Raw genomic sequence first — 23,098 nt, 5'->3', positions numbered from 1 at the left:
GTTACAGTTTTCTGAATATGAATCATTTTTTTTGTTGAGAAATGTGACATAAAATGGCGAAAATTGGAACTATTGTTCTTAAGTTTTAGACAAGTTTCATAACCTATTATGACATGCCTATTGTTTTGCGAGTATCTGGTTGTCCTATTGGCTGAAAGGAATTTTTCTTTGAATTTACATGCTTTTGTAATATTTAAAAAAATTATTAACTTTTTCCAGTTTTTTTAGTGCAAGTTGTTAAGAGCTTTTTTTCATAATTTGACCTCAAGTATTTTAAAAAAATTCACATAAATAGTTTTAGTAAGTACTAGTTGTTTTGACGAAGTAATTTTGGCAGAGATAGTTATTTCGGGATCTCAATTTATAACAAAAATTGATCAGATTTTTTAAAACAGATTTGATTTTCTTGTTTTTACTTTTTTGTTTTATGGTTTTGTTTCCAGATAATCATAAATTAGTGGAGGCACATTTTTTCTGATGAGTAGTTGAATGGCGTTTAAATATGGATTTCCACTTCGAGTCGTTTCCGGAATTCTTCACGCTAGTTTTATTTTCTAAGATCTGTTCACAGGTGTTCATGATTTTTGAAGTCAAATTGGAGTAGTGGTTTTGCTCCCGCCGAAACAGGAAATGGAGGGAAAAAGCTAGTGGTTTTGCGTTGTGAAATTTTTTTGTTCTAATTTTATAATCGAGTGAGAAAACGGAGTTTGAACAAAAATTCGCTTTCTCGCTAGTGGGTTTTTGTTCGCATGTGGAAATTTCACTTTGATTTTTACTGTTTTTTCAATTTTTCTGATTGGATTTTTTTTCCAAATGGTTTTCCCAATCCATTCAGAGTTCCTTCTAGGCCTAGGTTTTTGTTTGTACCAAATTTCCATCTCTCGCTAATTGTTTTTTTGTTCATATGCGGCATTTTGACATTGATTTTCTGTTTTTTTAATTGTTTTTGATCTGAATTGCTTGGAAATGGTGTTCCCAATTCAGTCATGGTACGTTCCGGGTCTAGTTTTTTTTATTCAATGAAAATTGTTCGAATTGTGCGTCAGGACTTGTCCTGCTATGTTTTTTTTATTTCGTCGTCAAGATTTTTGTTGCCACCATATGACGTTACAACTTCTTTTTGTTCATTCGTTCATGAAATTTCAACTGAACTGCGTGCTTGACGTCAGTTTTCGCTCTTAGTGGAGCAATGTTTTTTGTTCATTCGCGGGATTAAATTTTTGGTCAGACGTGACTTACCTCACTCTCAAAAATGACTTCCTCACTTTGAAATAGATTTTTATTTACTTTAATTCAGAGATAAGGTCAAGTGAATGTGTGTCTCTCTAAATAAGATTAATTGAGAGCAGCTAATTGAGGCAGCAAAAACTAATACCGATTCTTAATCAAATATAACATCTCAGCTTTCAATGAAAAGACTTTTTTTTGTCTGTCTTTTTTGAGACTGCAGATCTACGAAGCTATTCCGGCTATTTTTTGGCAATCTGCCAGCTATATTTTTATAGTTTTAACTTCAATTCAAATTTCTCTGAAATCAGTACTTATTCGATTATGACACTTGGTGGTAACTTCACCAGTCTAAATACAAAAAAAAACACTAAATGATCGAACTCTTCGTGCTCGTTTATAGTTGTTATAAACACAAGTGTGGAAGTTATTTGTGCAAATCAGTCAACAGAAGAATTTATTGCAGCATTGGAAATGCTATGTTAGTGTTTGAATGCTATGTTAGTGTTTGTAATTTGAATGCTGCTTTATAGGTCCTGTTTTTTTTACGGATTTACATGTACTTGTAAACTCAATGTAAAATGGGAGGCTGTTGTTATTCCAGGTGGGCAGCAGGGTGAATTGAGTGGGAGTGTTGGCAATAACAGTGGACAGGGGATGGTGGGCGGAGGGGCCAACCTAGAACAGGAGGACTCAGAGGGTGTCTGGAGTCCGGACATAGAACAAAGCTTCCAAGAAGCAGTGGCACTCTATCCACCCTGTGGGAGGAGAAAAATCATCATCACCGAAGAGGGAAAGATGTTTGGTGAGTGGCTAGTTGGCAAGGAACAATCTGTGTTTATTAACAGCTGCATAGCGATAGCTGGCGCTATTATTGGCCTTCTCTTGTTAATAGCCGCCCTCATCTTCTCAGCCGGCTATTATAGCGCTCCTATTTTTTTTCACTTCGTCGAACTTTTTTTTCGCTTTACCCATTTTTCCGCTTTTTAATAGCCGCCCTCATCTTCTCAGCCGGCTATTATAGCGCTCCTATTTTTTTTACAATTCAAAGAATTTGAATTGTATTGGGGCGCTGTCTTTTTTACGACTCGAAGAGGAGTATTGGTTTTCTCTCGGTTTTTTTACAGGAAGTAGATTTGTTCACGCGGCATTTTGACCTAAAAGCAAAGCATTTTGAGAAAAGCTGTCTTGGTGAACAGATTTTCGCTAAGCGAGAGAAGTTTTTTGATCTTGCGCTGCGTTTAGTGAATGACTTTATGACTTTGAAAAGTAGTTTTTGACTGAATGGAACATATAGATAACCGTTTTTAGCCGTTTTTTCGCTTAAGTGGCCAATTTTTTTTGCTTTTAATTTGGTTTCCTGTAGAAATAATTTTTATTCGATACTTTATTGAACTGTCAACCTCGGAAGTTGATGCCAGAGTGTTTTGCAGAGCCTGAAAATGCGTTTCAAGTTGAAAATTGGCAAATATTTCTTGATTTTTTAAATAAATTTGGCTTTTTTTACTATTAATTTCTTCATTTTTGGATCTTTTAACCGTCTGTTTGTCAAAAATCAGTTAAAATGGCAACTTCTCTATAATAATTCATATACTCAACGCCTCTTTCTCCCTCGATGTAATTTTTTTTTTACAAAATTGTACATATGCTAATCCGATTTTGGTAGTTTTTTACGATGTTCATCAGTTTTTTGTTTGTATTTTGGTTGTAATTGCTAGAAATAGTCTTTTTGTGCAACATGAGGGACTTTAATTTCGTTTCAATAAAACAGTTTCAATAAAATTTTTGAAAAACAGTTAAAACTTTTTCATAAATGCAGTCTTAAAAGTTTTTTGACCATTTTCTTTGCAAAATGTTTCAATGCTTCGTATTTACGAATTCTGCTTTTTCCTATTTATTTGTTCTCCTCAGGAGGATAGATCTTTTTATCGGATGACTTGTTATCTTTTCTATGTCTTGAATGGTGAACAATGAAATGTATTCGTTTTTCTCAAATTTTTAAAACTGATTTTTAACTTTCAAAAATCAAGGTCTTTTTGTTACGGTGTTCCTTACATTGTGCCCATTTTCTTCACATTCTAGTTAGTATCAATCTAGCTTTGTCCTGGCATCTACATTTTTTTCGGTGTATTGATTTTTTCAGTTGTTAAGAATGAACGATTTCAGCTTTTTCTTAGATTTTCGTCATTTCTTTGGTTTGCAATTGATTTCATTCAACAGAAGGCAGTACTGACCGTTTGATAGCAAGCCTTTTCCAAAATTGCCACTTATGACTACTTACTGCAACGTTCTTCCGGCCTTGGTATTAATTTAATCGATTTTTTGCCTTTGAATATTCTTCTGCTGCTTATGTCTTTTCTACCATCAATTTAATTTTTGAATTAGTATGAAATCATGTTGTCTAGCATATGTACAACAAGGAACAAGTGAGAGTTGTTTTTGTCTTAATTGCAGTGATTAGAAGTGTAATTATAGGTGTTTCTTGACTCTTAAATTTGAGCTTTTTGAAAAGATTCAACTTAGTTTCTAAGATTATTATCAGCCATTTGCTTTCGCGATCTTTTTCAGATTAGAATCATTTATTATTTGAGGGCAATTGATAAGCTTGTCAGTTTTTTCAGACTATCAGTTTTTTGACCACCTTAATTATTTCGGATTTTTTAACGTTACCAAACATTTTCAATATTGTAAATTTTTGCTGCATTTTGTTTCTCTTGGTGACAGTGGTTTAAGTTTCACCAATTTTTAGAGCAGACCGTGAGAGATAGTGAGTTAATGGTTTAATACAAAAGGTAGTGGCTTCCGCTACATTTATGGTTTTGTTAGCGAAGTTTTGCCGCTTCGAGTCGCTTCCGGAATTCTTCCGGCTATGTTTTTTTTAAGATCTGTTCACACATTTTCATGATTTTTGAACAGAGGCAGTATAAAAAATTGAAGTCAGAAGTAGAAACGGGATAAACCCATAAAGCCCATTTTTAGATGCCCGCTATTTGAACGTCGTTCCTATAAGTTTTTGTTACCATCTCTAATGCTTATTGGTATTGATAGTAGCCCCTGTAGCCTCTCTCTAAGAAACAGAAGTACGTTATGTTCAACTACGAAATGCCATCAAAATAAATCGGACTTCAAAAAGGTTTTTGTACAAAAATCTTTTTTTTCAATATCATCTATTCTTTCAATCCCAATCATGCTTATTGGAATCAACGGCGGCTATTTTCCGGCAATCTGCCGGGTATGTTTCGACATTTTGCGTGAAATCTTTTTGACTTCTCTAGGCTAGTTTCATTCTTCTGTCATTCTGCTAAAAGTCCTTTTAAACAGCAGCTGCTCAGCAAAGCAATTCAAAATGAAGAGAGTCAGTATTAAAAAAATCAAAGTCAGAAATAGAAACGGGATAAAGCCCATTTTTAGATCCCGGTACTTGAACTTTGTTTTCTCATAATTTTTAGTTACTATCTATAATGCTTATTGGTATTGATACTAGACCCTGTAGCCTCTCACTGAGAGACAGTAGTATGTTCAATTACGAAATGACATCGAAATAAATCGCACTTAAAAATGTTTTTTATAAAACAATCAATTTTTTGATATTTTCTTTTCTCCAACCCCAATAGAGTTTTAGGAATCAACGGCGGCTATTTTCCGGCAATCTGCCGGGTATGTTTTTCTTAACGATTCGAACAGGAGTATTGGTTTTCTTAATGTTTTTGAAGTACTGTTTGTTCACAGTGTTTTTGAGAGACTAATAATCCGTTTCTATTTCAAAACGGGCACGTATTTTAAATTTTCTTACTTTTTTGATCTTTAAATGGATTTTTTAAAAAAATCAGTGCAGATGGCAATCTGTTTTTAATAATGCATGCACTGCGCGCGTCTTTATAACGTGAGGTTTCTGGTTTTATGAAATTGTCCAATTGGTAATCCGATTTTAACAGTTTGTCCAATTTCTCTGTATTTTTTTTGTTTGTATTTTGGTTTTAATTACTGGAAGAAGTCTTTTTGTGCAGCGTCAGAGATTTATAATTCGTTAGTTTGATCAATGAATCGTTTTTCGGAGTTAGGTCTGTGAATTTCAGTAAAAAAAAATTCTTTTAAAATTTTTAAAATTTTAAAGGTTTCAAATCTTTTAGTTTTGTAATTACTTTTTAAAAATCTATTCAGCTGAAGGGCTGTTTAGTTTTTCTGACTCTCGAATGCTAAATAATGACGTGAATTTGTTTTTCAACTTTACAATGTGTCTTTACAATGTTTTTTACATTTTGTCTATATATTTTCCACATTCTAGCGTATGTTCTAGAATTCTCCTCACACCTATGTTTTTTGTTTGCTCTGCTTTATCAGTTATTTAAAAATTAATTGTTTTTAGCTTTTTTAAATTTTCTCTCGTTTCCTCGGTTTGAGCATAATTTCATCTAGCATAATGCATAGAGAAATTGCTGGACTACCGTTTTCAAATATTGACTGATTACTTCTGTGTGCAAATTTTTGTGGGGCTAACGGTTTTGATTTTAAATTATTTGCCTTCTATTTGTCTTTTTTGGACTTCATAATGACCAATTTAGTATTTTTCTATAGTTTAATTCATTTCGTCTATCCTATCTCCAAGTCCTAATAGAAGTGACTCCGAATTGATAATTTGTTGTGGTTTTTTGGGTCCTATTTTTTATGTTCTTTTCTATAAAAAAATTTAATTTAGACTTTGAGAATATTATCTGCCTTATGCTTTCGCAATGTCCTTTCGGGTACTACAGTTGATTGAGGAGTTCTATTTTTCAAGACCAGTATTTTTTGTTATTTAAATGCAATTTTAGCTCTATCGTTTTTTTGAGACTATCAGTATTTAAACATCCTAAATGGTTAAGACATTTTTACCAAGTATTTTTATTAATATGAGGGTTGGTGGCACCAAGGTTTTGTCAAAATTTGATCTGTTATAAACATCTGTTAAACATCCTAAATGGTTAAGACATTTTTACCAAATATTTTTATTAATATGAGGGTTGGCGGCACCAAGGTTTTGTCAAAATTTGATCTGTTATAAATTTGTTCGGTTTTTTAATGCTTACTGACTGATGCCGTGATTGTTTGTATTTATTTGCCCCAATAATAGGGCTCAAGTCGCTCTCGAGGCAACAGCGGTATACGTATCACCATTTTAATTAAAATCTGGTGTTCTAAAGAACATAAGGCAAAGGTTTCAGCTGCAATCACGGTTTTTTTTGTGAAGCTCCGACGCTTCGCGGTGCTTCCGGAATTCTCCCGACTATTTTTTTATTTCAAGATTTTTTTACGACCATATGACGTCAGGACCACTTCAAATCGGCTTTTTGTTCATTTGTTCATGCAATTTCAGCTGATTTGCTTACGTGACGTCACAGTGAGTTTTTTTGTTCATTCGGGTGATTAAGGTTTTGGTCACACTTGACTTACCTCTCTCAAAAATGGCTTCTCCACTCTGAAATTGACTTTTTCACTTTAATTCAAGAGAGAAGGTCAAGTGAATGTGTGACACTTCAGTTGAAGGCTATTTGAGAGCAGCTAATCGAAGCAGCAATAAGTTATACAGATTCTGAATCAAAATATAACATTTTAACTTCTTTTTTGTCGTCTATTTCTTTCACTATGGTTTTGAGAATGCAGATCTATGACGCTATTGTGGCTAATTTCTGACAATCTGACAGCTATGTTTACTATTTTCGTTATGCAGTCAGTCTTTGAAGAGACATGCTTTATGAAAAGCTTTCGATGTAACTTATCTGCTATTTTCATGTAAATTGTTATGTGCGTGGCACAGATTGATTGCATGCACAGAGTTCAAGTGACTTGGTTGTGCAGGTTAAGACCAGTAGTGGTGTAAATATCTAATGGTAGACAGTTTATTGGTATATGTAAGTGTGGAAATTATTACCATTTAAATTATCAAAGTTTTCAGTTTTTTTAGTTTGGAATGCCTGAAACTGCAGCAATTTAATAGATTTAATTGTGAAAAAAGGAGCTATTGAAGTACAGTTTTGAACTTATAGGTCGTAACGAGTTGATTGCGCGCTTTATCAAGATCCGGACAGGAAAGCAGAGATCGCGCAAGCAAGTGTCCAGTCACATTCAGGTGCTGGCCAGGAAAAGGACGAGAGACCTATCTCAGAAACTCAAAACACTAGATGCGGTAAACACCAATTTGCCTCATTTTCCTTCCAATCTCATCTAACGTTTAAATGATCTGCATTATGTTCCTTTATAACATTCAATGTAGAAATTTAAGCACCTCAAAGGTAAGAAACTCATCAAACGAACAACTAATGCAATATGACAGTTGAGCGTGCAGACAAATGTAAAGCAATAGTTTTTGAACGACAAATATCCGAGAAAATGTCCTTCAAACTTTCGAATTTGTTGTCTCTCAGTTTTGTTTTTTTTTTCCTGCTATTGGGTCAATATGAGATTCTTTTAAGTCTCTTTGCAAATCCGTTTTTTTGATCTTAATGGCTTCTAAAACAATAGCTAGCCGCCGAAATTAAAAATAAAATCAAACAATTCAGACTAAATTTTCTGGTCCCATCCCGCAAAGTATTTCAAAAAACAACTCTCCAGAGGATTCCAATATTGGTTTTAAAACTTTAATAATTGTTTCTTAGTGTTCACGGTTCTACATCCGGACTTTTTATTTTCGGTTCAAGTCTTCAATATCGACATGTATTTTTTTTGCTGAAAACTACAAAATCATAAATTGCAAAATCTTAGTTCAAAATCAACTGACAATTAACTTGGTTAACATGATATTCTCATCAACACAGCAGATTAGCAGTTCATTTAATAAAATATCAGCAGTCCGGTTCTTTTCTTCACAACAAGAAATAGGCCTCTTGCAATATGCTTTTGTTCTCCCCACTTAGATCAGGTAAGAACAAAAACTTGGGCATCTTTTTAGTTTTTCGGGTTGAGGACATTTTCAAATTGAGCCGATTTAAAGTTGCTCGCACCATATTCAATTTGATTTCAGTTTGATGCCCCCACTCATTGGGTGACAAAAACATCAGAACGCTAATAATTGGCGTTAAAATTTGCTGCCCCTGCTGATTGGGTGACTTATAAAACAGATTTTTGAATCCATGCCAGCAGACATTTATTCTACAAGTACGTTGTCCTCTCAAGTATCGTGATAAATATTTGACAACTTTTATCCGATTACAACAGGAACGTCAACATATTTCTTTAAGGAATAAAAGCTCCATCTTCATAGCGAAACGATCTCCATTTAGATCTAGTTCCTCTTATGCACAGATTTGAAGCCCTTAAGATTGCAAAATTTAATCTCAGTTTGACCCAGTTCATGATAATGCTGTAGGGTTTGTCCCACTTAGAAGCGAGTCTGTCCGCCAGTCTTCTGAGAAAAATTTTGCTCTCTCTGGCCATCATGCCGTCAACACTGAAAATTAACGGAGTAAAAGGGATATGTTTTTCATGGCAAGCCTCGGAGTATTTTCTCCTCTTTTCGTCAGCGCAGCTTTCCAACACATCCTCTGGATTTCTGTTGCTGTAAGATTTAGCCTCAGTGTCTGTGACACGAATATCAAACGAGGCAGTTTCTTGTGGGCTCCAGACACCTCTTATGAGAAGATCGGCTCTTAAAGCTTTCTGATTCTCTGAATGTTCACGAATTACTGGTTCTTTTTGAGTGAAGTCCATGCAAGGCAGGATAAGTCTCCCAATAAATCTCTAATTTCATTATGCCTTTGTGTAATCAGGCCTCCTTTTTTGCAGATTAGGGCATGCTGAACATGGAAATCTTCACCACAACCGTCACATTTCACAGGGAGGTTTGTTAGGGGTAAACCGTATCTTAGCGCCATAGAATCCTGGAATTCGTTCTTCGACAAAACAAAATTGTCTCTCTCTGACACTTTTGCGGTTAACCAACAAGAGTTTCCCGTTTTGAAATTCCGCTCCATTCTTTTTCTCTCTGATGAGCATGCTTGTTCTAACAAAGCCTTATATGTATTATTCTGCTGGGACTCATTTTCCAGCTGAAAAGTTTGTTTGCTGCTGCGAACGTGAATTTTGTGTGCGTCGACGTCCAATACCGTTCCATTCACAATAGAATCCGAAATCAGTGAAGATGTTTTCTTGGACATTTCAAACTGTTCACTCGTCTTTACCTTAGGGTCAGGAATACCTAATCTTCCATTCTTAGCAGACAAACTGAACAGGGTACGTTGGGGATTACTCACATTATAAATGTTAGTTACGGTTGATATGAACTGGTTTTTTATTGAATCTTCTAGTGGTTTCAAAAATTCATCGCAACCTGGGACAACTCTCATGAGAAAATTCCATTCGGCCTGGACTGATTTAGTGAACACCGAGAAACTCTCATGAGGGCATGAATTGGCTGCAGCGCTCAAAAGTTGAATCTTAGCCTGCCAATTTTTGCTTTTTTCTGGAACAAATTCTTTCATGGTAGTTTTATCGCCAATGAAGCCTCCAAGATAACGTTTTCCAGTAACAATTTTCAAACCGGTTTGCTCAAAGCAACTCTTGGCTTCATCAACATGGTCTGGATGAACAATAAGGAAGCTTTTTTTGGCTCAGGGTAGTATCCATACTTTGTCCCCTCATCAACTACTTGTTGCAGCCACTGTTTTAAGTCATCAAACTTTGCGCAAGCCGCGGCATCCTCTGCATAAAAACTTTGTTTGTTTCGTCGGGTTGTGCAATTTTTGTATTAAAGGCAATAGAGCAACACCATAAAACAGCATTGGAAGAGGATCGCCTTGAGTTGTCCCTTCATCGCTGCGGATAAAAACGTCAGTATTGCTCAGCACAAGTTTAGAGCTTCCCTGGTAACTATTGTACAGAAAAGTGGAAGCTGTGGACCAAAGGGTTCGTGCGGAACTTCTGTTTATAGAATTGAATGCATTTTTTGCATCAAGCAGCAACAGACCAAAACCATTGGAGGACTTTTTCTCAAACAACTCTCGAAGTCCTCAATTCCACATGACACTCCACCCGCAAGTTGTTCTGATCCAAACGCATAAGCCAAGTGATCACCAGTTAAGTCAGCTACTGCTTTACCGAGTAGTCTTCGCAAAGTTTCACCAATGCCGATTGGTCTGACTCCTGGCTGTTTATCTAATGCAATAAGTCGACATGAGAACAAGGCTTTGATTTTACGCCACGAAATGATTTCGTTTGCGATCAAATTACCTAGCTGAGAAACTAAGTCTCTCAACCTGGAGCTTTCGAGGCCAAACCTAATTAACGCATCAAACCAGTGGTTGGCGTCTGATCCAGAGGGTCCTGAACTACCTAAAAGTTTGCGGGCTTGTTTTTCAACTGTACTACTTGTTATATTCAGTTTTTCCAGAGGAGGAAGCTCTGATATGTTGAATGTCCCCTCAAATAATTGTGAGGCTTTCGGGTGCTTTTCTTGCAGAATTTCGATTACAGTTCTTCCGTCTATTAAATCAGAAGGCTTAAGAACACTCGTTCCGTTTTCGTCTGCAAGGAACCTAGTTGCATTTTTGATGTTCCCTTCTTGAACCATTTTCACAAACGCTCGTAGTTTCTCCTCGGGGTCGCTCTTGAGTTCTCACAGCTTTGCTCGAGAATTGAGTGCATCTGTTAAAAGATTGAACAAGAGGTTGAAATTTTTCCATCGACCACTCCTTCATCCTACTTTCAATTGTTATTTTACATCTTTGGAGTGTGTCACTTTGTTGTCTCTGTGGAGTATGAGAGCCGAAAAAACCAGAAGTCGCTCTGATGGAATATTTGATTTCAGGAACAATTCAAGTTCGCAATTTAGCATCTCGACATACTGTTTACCAATTTTTCCCGTCGGCAATCTGTAAAATTTGCATCTGCCTGTGCAAACAGTATTCCATATATCTTCCCAAAGCTTTTCGTTCTCATGAGGCACGCTGTAATTTGTGAGAGGAAAAATTTCCTACATCAAAGATTCTTTCTCTGCATTTGATAAAATTTTATCTGCACGATTATTGTCCCCTAGATTAAGCCTCGCTAAATCTTGTGTTAAACCACTAGAAGAAAACTCAAAACAAAATTGCGCTGGTTTTTCAAAAGCGTTTTGTATCAAGTTGTTTACCTCATCGGTCATAACTGTATGCTGCTTGAGTTTTTCTACCAATTGCATATAAATCCAAACTGAATACGAGTCAAAAGTGGTGTCATACTTTCTATTCCAATTCACATAATGGACTCTTGGTCTGTTGTTTTCGTGGCCAATAACTTTTGCTTTGTATATGTTTTTATCGTGACCAGGAATCCAGATTTCAGTGTTCTTATGGACAAAATACTCGTCGTGGATTTCTTGGTTTTCGCTATCACTGCACTCGGCGGATTCAAAACCTGTCTGGATCTTTTCTGTTGTATCAAGCTGATTAGCTTGCTCAGAACTAAGTGGGTTGTGCATGGTAAACAATAATTTGACGCAAAAACAGTGAATAAATAAGCGGTTTGCGGTTTCAATCAAATTTAACTGGGTGTTTGTTAATTTATCTCGATTGGTGTCTATCGTGAAACTATAATCTCTGCAGTTTAAATTGCAAGAACCGCAAGCAGAACTCACTTTTTTGGTATCTTTTTGTTTTCCATTTTCCGACTTGTGAATGAAGAAGGCGAATTGGGGAATAATTTGAGACAATTGTTTTCACAGGCAAACCGCCCCAGAAAACTTCGGGGGGACAGCCACCACAGGAAGCTTACTTGGGGGGTGGGGTGGGATAAATGTCGTGACTCCTGACCAATGAAGCTTATGGCAACCGCGACAACAAATACGTAAAAAGTATTAGAAAAGGAACGATCTCACCGGGGAACTGATATAAAGATCTTCGTCTAGCCCCAATAGCCACAAATAGATTCCACATGCACTCCACAAATAAATAATCAGGACGCAAAAACAGGGGGGGGGGCAAAAAATATTTATATCGAGCTCAAGTTTCGATAATTTTCTCCTTTTAGCTGCTAAATTTGCTTAACAACCTAACAACGCACGTGCTTAACAACCTAACAACGCACGTCTTTGAGGAATACACATTTATGGAATACATCGACATGTATTCCATATATGTATTCCATATATCCTGTCTTTAACATAGCTTTTGCTATGACTGAATCTTCCAACTCCATTCAGTGGGGGGGGGGTTATATGCTCAATTGGTTCAACTGGGTTGTTGTCTGGTACATTTTGGCCGGTCGATAAGTTTATCAAAGAGAGTTAGTTTAGAGTGGTATCATTAGACAGCCCATAAAGCTAAAGCGTAGAGTATTTCATTCTGGAGTTTTATTTATTTTATCGGGGTTTAATTTTAAGTAAACCGACATTGGCTGATTTTCGCTATTTTTGTTCACTTTTGAAACGCTCAAACTTTTTGTTACGATGAGGCAGGATTGTTGAATTTCTTGGGTTTTTTTTAACATTTTGGTTGGATTTTCTGTTGATTTACCTTTTTTATGTGTTCTCTGAGTAGAACTGCCCTAAGGCTTGCTCAAAGAGTCAAAAGTTAATAGGGGAGCTAGTTAAACCTCTAATGTCTCGTAACACTATTTGGTACAGCAGTTTTTTTGCTGTTTTAAGTCAATTCAACGCAATTGTATTCATTTTCAGCGTCCTTTCCGATCTAGTATAAATGGTTTTGGTAATTGTCGGTGTAATGAAAAGATAAAGATATTTAATAAAGAAGATAAACACTATCATGAAGCCAAAAACACCTGTCATATATGCGGCAAAACATGTATTAATAAAGTTAGAGATCACTGTCATGAAAACGGTAAAATATAGAGGACCAGCATGTAAATTGTGTAATCTAAGATACAGACAACAAAACTTCATTCCTATATTATTCCATAATAGCAGTGGTTATGATTTCAATCTACTATATAGTGAACTTTTTTAATAGTGAAAAAAGAAAAGTAGATAACATACCTTTAGCTGCTGGTAAGTCTAAGATGTTTAGTATTGGTTGTCTTAAATTCTTAGATAGTTATAACTTCTTAGCTATGCCTCTAGATCAAATGGCAAAGATATATCATTGTAAAACTAAAACATTATATCCATATGAACACTTTGGCTTAGACTCATACCAAGAAGTTATAGGTAATCTAAATAGAGAAGACTTCCAATCCTAACTATTTAATAAATTACCAACACAGGAAGAAGTCGATATCTTTAATAAAGACAACAGTCATAAAACTGGTAAAGATCGAACTATAGAGTATTTACATAATGATGTGGAAATATTAGACTACTGCATGAATAAATATGGTGAATTAAGTTTGAAAGAATTGAGTCTCAACCCTCTACACTATGTAAGTCTCCCGGGTTATAGTTTTGATTGCTGTTTAATGTCAAGTGGTTTTACATCAGATACATTACAAGATAAACAAATGCTAGATGATTTCGTTGAAACAAAGAGTGGTGGTATATGTGGTATAATGGGTGACAGATATATTAATCATATTAATAGGTCAATCAGGGAACCACTCCTTCATCCTACTTTCAATTGTTATTTTACATCTTTGGAGTGTGTCACTTTGTTGTCTCTGTGGAGTATGAGAGCCAAAAAAACCAGAAGTCAATCTGATGGAATATTTGATTTCAGGAACAATTCAAGTTCGCAATTTAGCATCTCGACATACTGTTTACCAATTTTTCCCGTCGGCAATCTGTAAAATTTGCATCTGCCTGTGCAAACAGTATTCCATATATCTTCCCAAAGCTTTTCGTTCTCATGAGGCACGCTGTAATTTGTGAGAGGAAAAATTTCTTTCATCAAAGATTCTTTCTCTGCATTTGATAAAATTTTATCTGCACGATTATTGTCCCCTAGATTAAGCCTCGCTAAATCTTGTGTTAAACCACTAGAAGAAAACTCAAAACAAAATTGCGCTGGTTTTTCAAAAGCGTTTTGTATCAAGTTGTTTACCTCATCGGTCATAACTGTATGCTGCTTGAGTTTTTCTACCAATTGCATATAAATCCAAACTGAATACGAGTCAAAAGTGGTGTCATACTTTCTATTCCAATTCACATAATGGACTCTTGGTCTGTTGTTTTCGTGGCCAATAACTTTTGCTTTGTATATGTTTTTATCGTGACCAGGAATCCAGATTTCAGTGTTCTTATGGACAAAATACTCGTCGTGGATTTCTTGGTTTTCGCTATCACTGCACTCGGCGGATTCAAAACCTGTCTGGATCTTTTCTGTTGTATCAAGCTGATTAGCTTGCTCAGAACTAAGTGGGTTGTGCATGGTAAACAATAATTTGACGCAAAAACAGTGAATAAATAAGCGGTTTGCGGTTTCAATCAAATTTAACTGGGTGTTTGTTAATTTATCTCGATTGGTGTCTATCGTGAAACTATAATCTCTGCAGTTTAAATTGCAAGAACCGCAAGCAGAACTCACTTTTTTGGTATCTTTTTGTTTTCCATTTTCCGACTTGTGAATGAAGAAGGCGAATTGGGGAATAATTTGAGACAATTGTTTTCACAGGCAAACCGCCCCAGAAAACTTCGGGGGGACAGCCACCACAGGAAGCTTACTTGGGGGGTGGGGTGGGATAAATGTCGTGACTCCTGACCAATGAAGCTTATGGCAACCGCGACAACAAATACGTAAAAAGTATTAGAAAAGGAAGATCTCACCGGGGAACTGATATAAAGATCTTCGTCTAGCCCCAATAGCCACAAATAGATTCCACATGCACTCCACAAATAAATAATCAGGACGCAAAAACAGGGGGGGGGGGGGCAAAAAGTATTTATATCGAGCTCAAGTTTCGATAATTTTCTCCTTTTAGCTGCTGAATTTGCTTAACAACCTAACAACGCACGTGCTTAACAACCTAACAACGCACGTCTTTGAGGAATACACATTTATGGAATACATCGACATGTATTCCATATATGTATTCCATATATCCTGTCTTTAACATAGCTTTTGCTATGACTGAATCTTCCAACTCCATTCAGTGGGGGGGGTTATATGCTCAATTGGTTCAACTGGGTTGTTGTCTGGTACATTTTGGCCGGTCGATAAGTTTATCAAAGAGAGTTAGTTTAGAGTGGTATCATTAGACAGCCCATAAAGCTAAAGCGTAGAGTATTTCATTCTGGAGTTTTATTTATTTTATCGGGGTTTAATTTTAAGTAAACCGACATTGGCTGATTTTCGCTATTTTTGTTCACTTTTGAAACGCTCAAACTTTTTGTTACGATGAGGCAGGATTGTTGAATTTCTTGGGTTTTTTTTTAACATTTTGGTTGGATTTTCTGTTGATTTACCTTTTTTATGTGTTCTCTGAGTAGAACTGCCCTAAGGCTTGCTCAAAGAGTCAAAAGTTAATAGGGGAGCTAGTTAAACCTCTAATGTCTCGTAACACTATTTGGTACAGCAGTTTTTTTGCTGTTTTAAGTCAATTCAACGCAATTGTATTCATTTTCAGCGTCCTTTCCGATCTAGTATAAATGGTTTTGGTAATTGTCGGTGTAATGAAAAGATGGTATTTAATAAAGAAGATAAACACTATCATGAAGCCAAAAACACCTGTCATATATGCGGCAAAACATGTATTAATAAAGTTAGAGATCACTGTCATGAAAATGGTAAAATATAGAGGACCAGCATGTAAATTGTGTAATCTAAGATACAGACAACAAAACTTCATTCCTATATTATTCCATAATAGCAGTGGTTATGATTTCAATCTACTATATAGTGAACTTTTAGAATAGTGAAAAAAGAAAAGTAGATAACATACCTTTAGCTGCTGGTAAGTCTAAGATGTTTAGTATTGGTTGTCTTAAATTCTTAGATAGTTATAACTTCTTAGCTATGCCTCTAGATCAAATGGCAAAGATATATCATTGTAAAACTATAACATTATATCCATATGAACACTTTGGCTTAGACTCATACCAAGAAGTTATAGGTAATCTAAATAGAGAAGACTTCCAATCCTAACTATTTAATAAATTACCAACACAGGAAGAAGTCGATATCTTTAATAAAGACAACAGTCATAAAACTGGTAAAGATCGAACTATAGAGTATTTACATAATGATGTGGAAATATTAGACTACTGCATGAATAAATATGGTGAATTAAGTTTGAAAGAATTCAGTCTCAACCCTCTACACTATGTAAGTCTCCCGGGTTATAGTTTTGATTGCTGGTTAATGTCAAGTGGTTTTACATCAGATACATTACAAGATAAACAAATGCTAGATGATTTCGTTGAAACAAAGAGTGGTGGTATATGTGGTATAATGGGTGACAGATATATTAATCATATTAATAGGTCAATCAGGGAACCTGCTTCGCAGATCCACGAAGTGGTTTCACCAATGGCAGAGCATGACCGGAGGTCTATCTGGTATATCGATGCAAACAAACTATACGGCTATGCAATGATGCAAAAGATACCTTATAAGGGTTTTGAGTACTCTGACACATCTCTATCCGCGAAGCGGGTTCCTCGATACTATAATAAATACTCCAGATGATAGTGATCATGGTTACTATATAGTTTGTAATATTAATTATGCTAATAGTTGTATAGATAGAACAGAGCAACTAGCATTAATGCCTAATAAAAGAAAGATAAATGATAATGATTTAGGCTACAGAGAAAGAGAGACGGGTAGTGCGAGAACAGAGAAATTAATATTAGATCAAAACAACAAAACAGAATATATGGTTCATTATAGGATGTTAAAGTTTTATGTTAAGATGGGTGTAAAAGTAACTAAAATTCATAGAGTAATTAAATTTAAACAAGACTAGATATGTAGAGACTTTATTCAAAACAATACTAATAAAAAGAGCTACATCTAAAACTGAAGCGGAAAAGGATGTAAGGAAATTAATGAACAACTCGCTATATTGAAGAATGTGCTTGAATGCTCTACACTTCCTTCAAAGTAAGTTCTTACACGATGAAGAAAAGATAATGAAAAGTATAAGTAAACCAACATTTAAAAATATAACTAGATATAAAGATTATAGCCAAATTGAATATATAAAGAAAAAAATGGAATGATTCTCCAGTATCTGTAGTTGTTACTATATTAGAATTAAGTAAATTACACATGTATGATGTATTGTATAATATTCTTCAACCATCTCTCAGAGATTTACAACTCAATTATATGGATACTGATAGTTTCGTATTAAGCTTTAGCGAGGGTAAGGTCCCTGTTGAACTCATGGACCTAAGTAATATAGATCCACCAATCAAAACTAATAATAAAGTACCTGGCAAATTCCATTATGAATTGGGAAGTAAAACAATAGAAGAGTTTATAGCCCTGTCACCAAAGACATACAGCTTTAAAGATTACCCAAATAAAACTAAAGAAAAAGGAATAAAGAATTGTAACAATGCTAAACATGAAGAGTATTATAATGCATTAATGTATAAGACAGAGTGAACTGTAGATGAATGTAGAATACAACAATTTGTGGTAATAACATGACAACAACAAAAACAGGTAAGATTAGTCTAGACACTTTTGATGATAAAAGATTTTATGTAAATAATATTAAAAACTATCATCATGATGAGACTCTATATCTATTCAAAAGAGATCTAGTAAAAAAAATCACCGGTTGCCATTAAATTTAGTTAAAAACCAATTGGTTTATAATTTTCTTGAACTAACCATTAATGATGATAGAAAGTTAATTGAAGCTGCTATTAGATTATATAATGATCTGTGAATATAACATTTTCTTCTAGGAATAATGGTGGGGTTTCAACACCAAAACTATCAAAGCAATACACAAGACCAACTTCTCTTATAACTAAAACCCAATGAGTACCATCAGTTGGATGTAGATTAACAATAATGTTGAAGTTGGGTTCATAAATCGTTTCTGGTTTCTAATCTCTCAGTACTATCTCAATTGGAGTTAGACTTATATCTTTACCTATATATTTTATTCTGATATTACTCATAGCTTTATTATCAATACCAAATTTTTTATTGAATTCCTCAAATGATAAGATAAGCATTTTTTATGATAAAAAATGGAGACGGGTTGTGCAGTTATAATATTTATTTTCATAATTGTTTTGTTATATAGTATATCATTCAATACCGAGTAAATATACAAAACTAATAGAAAGCTTTGGCGGGTTTATAAATAGAAGTCTAGTGAGATTTGAATATGAAAAGTCACCATTACATACTTTTATTTATGGTGGTACTGGTACAGGAAAGACTTATTTTGTTAGGCAATACTTGAAGTTATACTTAGATCAAGATAAGGGAACCTGCTTCGCAGATAACAAAAATATAATCAGAGTAGTTAAAGATGAAAGAGATTGGATCATTCCAGAAACTGGCAAATCCTATACCGAATTTAATATGTGTGATATAAATATGATCACATCAAAAAATAAGCCTAATTTCGAAAACAGTTTAATTGTTCTTGATGATATGGGTAATAAGTTAATTGGGGATATGGCTTATTATTTTACAGAAGGAAGACATCAAAATATTCAAATGATTGTAATGTGTCATAAACCAGTCCAGATATTTAATACAGGAAAAATGAGTTGTGATAGTATTTATTTAAAAACTTATAATGGGGCGGATCTATTTAAAAATTTTAATGAAATATATAAATGTGAACATAAGTTCTATGAAATAGTTAATGACTTAAATAGTAACTACTATAATTGTACAGATGGAATGTCTGATGAGCTTCGTTATGGTATGAGTAAATATAATAAGAGAAAACTTTTATTATTATTGATAGAAATAGAACTATGATATGACTCGAGAGTTGGTTTCCTAGATTTAAAAGCTCTTATTTTAAAAGATAAATTAGAAAATGATGAGATAAATAAACTTATAGATTATATGAAACCACTAATGATTAATGCCACAGATAGAAATACTATTAATACAGATAATTATCAGTTCTACTTTAATAAGCTTACTTCAAAGGGTATTAAAATTCAGAATGATGTAAAAGAAAAAGTTAAAGCTAATGGATTAAGCCTAGTATCGTCTGTGTGTGGAATTATGGGTACGTGCTTTATGATATATAATTATATATCTTCTGATACAACAGCAAAAACTGCTGCACTTGTAGCAGCGGGTACAAGTATTATATTTAGTAGAACAAATACTTTATTCAATTATGTTTGTGGTGATGGGACTCCGTCCATCAGTGAAACTGCTTCGCAGATGTTACACCATGGTGATGAGGACGTAGAAAGTTGCTTAACAGGACGGGAAACCAGCTACGAAGTAGATCAGCGTAGCTGCTTCACAGATGGGACTTCGTCCGTGTTTCACCATGAATATATGAATAAAAAGACTGGTACTTTAAACAAAAAGGGTAGAGATGATTTAAATAATCTATATAGAAATAATCAAAATTTTAGAGATAAAGTTATAAATTTCGTTGGGGATAAAGCCGTATTGAGTATTGATAAGATTATAGATAAAAGATATTAATATAATACTCTTAATACGTTGGGTAAGGAAAATTTATATTAGTCTATCTGGTTAAGAGATAATACTAGATTTATAATTGAAATTTTTGCCAGTTATAGAATGAATAATGGTTATAGAATGTTTAGAGTGTAATTATAAATGTGGAACTCCTTTTAGTTTAGCTGTTCATAATGAAATAGAAGATAAGGATTAAACTAGTGAGTGTGCATGTGGGGATGAATCATTGAGTGGAATTTGTATCAGTGGAGCCAGTTGGCATGCCACGGACGGAGTCCATTCACATAAAACAAACTGTTCTAGTTCTGGCTTTAAGTCTAGTTCTACTTCCAATTCTAGTTCTATTTCTAATTCTAGTTCTAGCTCTAATTCTAGCTCTAATTCTAGTTCTATCCCTAGCTCTAGCTCTAAGCCTAGCCCCACATACAGTTTTAATAATACCAATATCAAATTTGATATAACAATAAAGTTTGTAATAAATGTAAGGTTACAATTCAAGAAAGGTTAATTGCAATTTTTTTTCTATTATTAGCTTAGCGGATTAAGGAGTCATATAAAAAATTCTCATAAGAATATTGATCTGGTCGGGGGCATCAATAAAGAACTAAAAGAAGAGCCAGAGTATTATAAGTATTATATTATAGTTTTCAAATTAAAAGCCAGAGGTATAGATATAGATAAAGTATTAGAAGAATAGATTGTTAAATTCATCCGTGAAGTAGGTTCCCTGATTAGCCATATCATTAGTAATGTTATAGGCCATATCATTTTTAATATTATAAGCCTTTTCATTAGTAAAATTATTAGCCACAAATATAATTATAATAAAATTTAGGAGATAAGCGTATGTCAGCATGCTTGCGCGGAATTCTGAGTAGGAGACTATGCGCAACTGTCCGTGTGCGCATGATGTGCGCAAGCATGCGGGTTGGGGTTTATTTCTGATTAATTTTTGTTTTTGATTGTGAGTTTAGTAGTGGATAAAACTGGGGTTACAGTCGACAGAACGATTTGGCCCATTTCCCCGAACGAATTCGTGAGGGGGAATGGGTCAAATCATGCTGGTGGCTGTAACCCCTGTTTTATCCACTACTTATGACCGCCGCAAAGCGATGGGTACGGTATTTTTGATCTCATCGTGGGTGTTTACAATCCAAAGGGTTTGAATTACATTGAGTGCTGTCGTTTTTAAGATTTCTCCACTTTTTTAGAATTTTTGATGTCAATCGAATTTCAGTACGAGTTTTACTCCAGATGGAACAGTTAAATGAGCGATAGATTGATAAATTCTGAAGCGTAACGTTAGAAATCCTCTGGAATTGAAAAGAGAAATTGGTTTTTAAGGAGATTTTTTCTATTGTAGCAAAATAAATTCTGTGCTATTTCGTCTTTTTTTTATTTTGTTTGGTTGTAATTTGTTTTGTTTGTGTGTAATTTGAAAACGGCGTTTGCTGCTTTCTAACATTAACGATGTATTTTTAAGGAATTTGGATATATGTTTGTGTTTTATTAAATTCAATGTCACTGGTTATAATTTAGTCGCATTACTCTAAGTTCTCCCATCTGCTTTTTAGCGGAAGAAAATTGAACATCTCCAGTGGTTTGTTTTGTAATATGTTTTTGTACTTTGACGTTGTTTTTTATTGGGAAAATGAATTTTTTTTAGTTTTGCCGTAATTATTTATTGTCTTCAATAAAACAGGTTTCAATCCCATTAGTAACGGATCTTATGTATATATTTATATGTATATAAATAACCTTATTCTATATAATTGCAACACAGACATTTTCGTTAAATGGGCTATAGTTTGAATTTTTATAATAATTGCTTTTATAATATGACAATTACGATTACGCAGATTTTTTATTCGCGTAATTTTTAAGCCATTGTCATGAGTAACCGGGTTGGGAACATTATTGGCTCCCTTACAATACAGAGGCTCCATAGTTTCTTTAGTTTTCTCCGTTCCTATTATTTTTTATTGAACTTGGGGTTACTGCACTGTTTTTTCTTCTTTAAAAAATACTTATTATGCTAAATAAATTTGAGCAACCCTGCTGTGCTGTTGCATTTTTGCTTCTGGCTATGCAAGCAGCATTGAAAAATTGCATTTCATGTCTCTTGTAGGATGCAATGACGAAAGAACACGTGTACCAACGCCTGTCAGGCCTCTCATCAGCTGAGCTGGTCTCGGTCTCCAAATCTCAAATTGGTAAGGGAAACAACAATAAGTGAATGGTTGCTGCTTTCAAGAGTTTTCAATATCTTGCATTTTGACTTGGATTTCTTCCAGGTTTCAATTTATGACTTCCATTTCAACACAGATTGTACCTCCTTAAAAATCTAAGTATGCCAAAAACATATTTCACAGGGTTGAAATGGGAGATGTGGGGGTTCGAAACCCGAGAGTCTCTCGAACGTCTACTGAACAACAGAAAGATGTTAATGCGACTCGGAGAATGTTTTAAACCAAACAAAAACAATTATTACCAATTGTATTTCTGCATGACCTCCCAAAATTTTAACGAATGCTATAGACCACCGAACACGTAATCAGGCCAATATTGAGGCCTTTTATTATTTTCGTTATCAAATACAGAACGTCTGGTCTGGCAGGAACTTATCATTTTATCTATTGAACAGTGACAATGAAGCCATGGTGAGTAGAACGGATGATTTATTTATTGCTGTGAGGTTCTGGTGCACTTTTTCCTTTTTTTATGTTCATATTTGGCGCAGTGGAAAGCAGCATGCTTCACTGAACCTGGGAATTGGGCTCTAACGGCAAAGGTAAATCAGTGATACGCAGTGTGTTATTAATGGACCTTGTTCAGGAGTGTTAAATTGTTTTCAGTCAATTTTGTCAAATAAATGAAGCCGCAATGCACAATTTAGATTATAATTTGCTCTCAAACGAAGTTTGTAGCAGTTATATTAGTCCTGTGACCTTTTGACTTTCCGTCCTCAAAAGCGGCATAAACAAGTAACGCCCGGAGGGCATTAATTAAGTTCTCTTGGAAGCGCACACCTCCACATACACACGCACGCATACACATACGCGCACACACGCACGCACACAAGTACACGCACGCTCACACATGCACACGCACACACACTCGCACATACATACTTAAACACACACACACGCACACATGTGTGCATGTGCGTCTTTACTCACAGATACACATACGCACACATGTGTGCATGTGCGTGCGTGCACACGGACATATACACAAACAAATATGCATAAACACGCACGCACACACACACACGTGTATGTGCGTGTGTGAACACATACGCATACATACACAACCGCTCATATACACACACGCAGGCACACTTCCACATACGCACGCGCACAGACGTACACACACATTCATAC

At 34.9% G+C, this 23,098-nt stretch overlaps 1 protein-coding gene across 1 annotated transcript in view; it reads left to right on the top strand.

Annotated features, from left to right (window-relative positions):
• The window catches only part of LOC142336226 (transcriptional enhancer factor TEF-1-like), a 120,166-nt gene that overhangs the window by 12,401 nt on the left and 84,667 nt on the right, over positions 1-23,098 (top strand). The window contains exons 3-5 of the mRNA XM_075384900.1: positions 1,832-2,032; positions 7,251-7,390; positions 21,844-21,928. Coding sequence (XP_075241015.1) covers positions 1,832-2,032; positions 7,251-7,390; positions 21,844-21,928 — 426 coding nt within the window. The remainder of the gene's footprint in view (positions 1-1,831; positions 2,033-7,250; positions 7,391-21,843; positions 21,929-23,098) is intronic.

The sequence above is a fragment of the Convolutriloba macropyga genome, chromosome 3 (assembly GCF_964194025.1).
Source record: "Convolutriloba macropyga chromosome 3, txConMacr16.3, whole genome shotgun sequence".
Lineage (NCBI taxonomy): Eukaryota > Metazoa > Xenacoelomorpha > Acoela > Convolutidae > Convolutriloba > Convolutriloba macropyga.
Note: the sequence above shows the minus strand (reverse complement) of the source record. Positions and strands in the feature narration are given on the sequence as shown.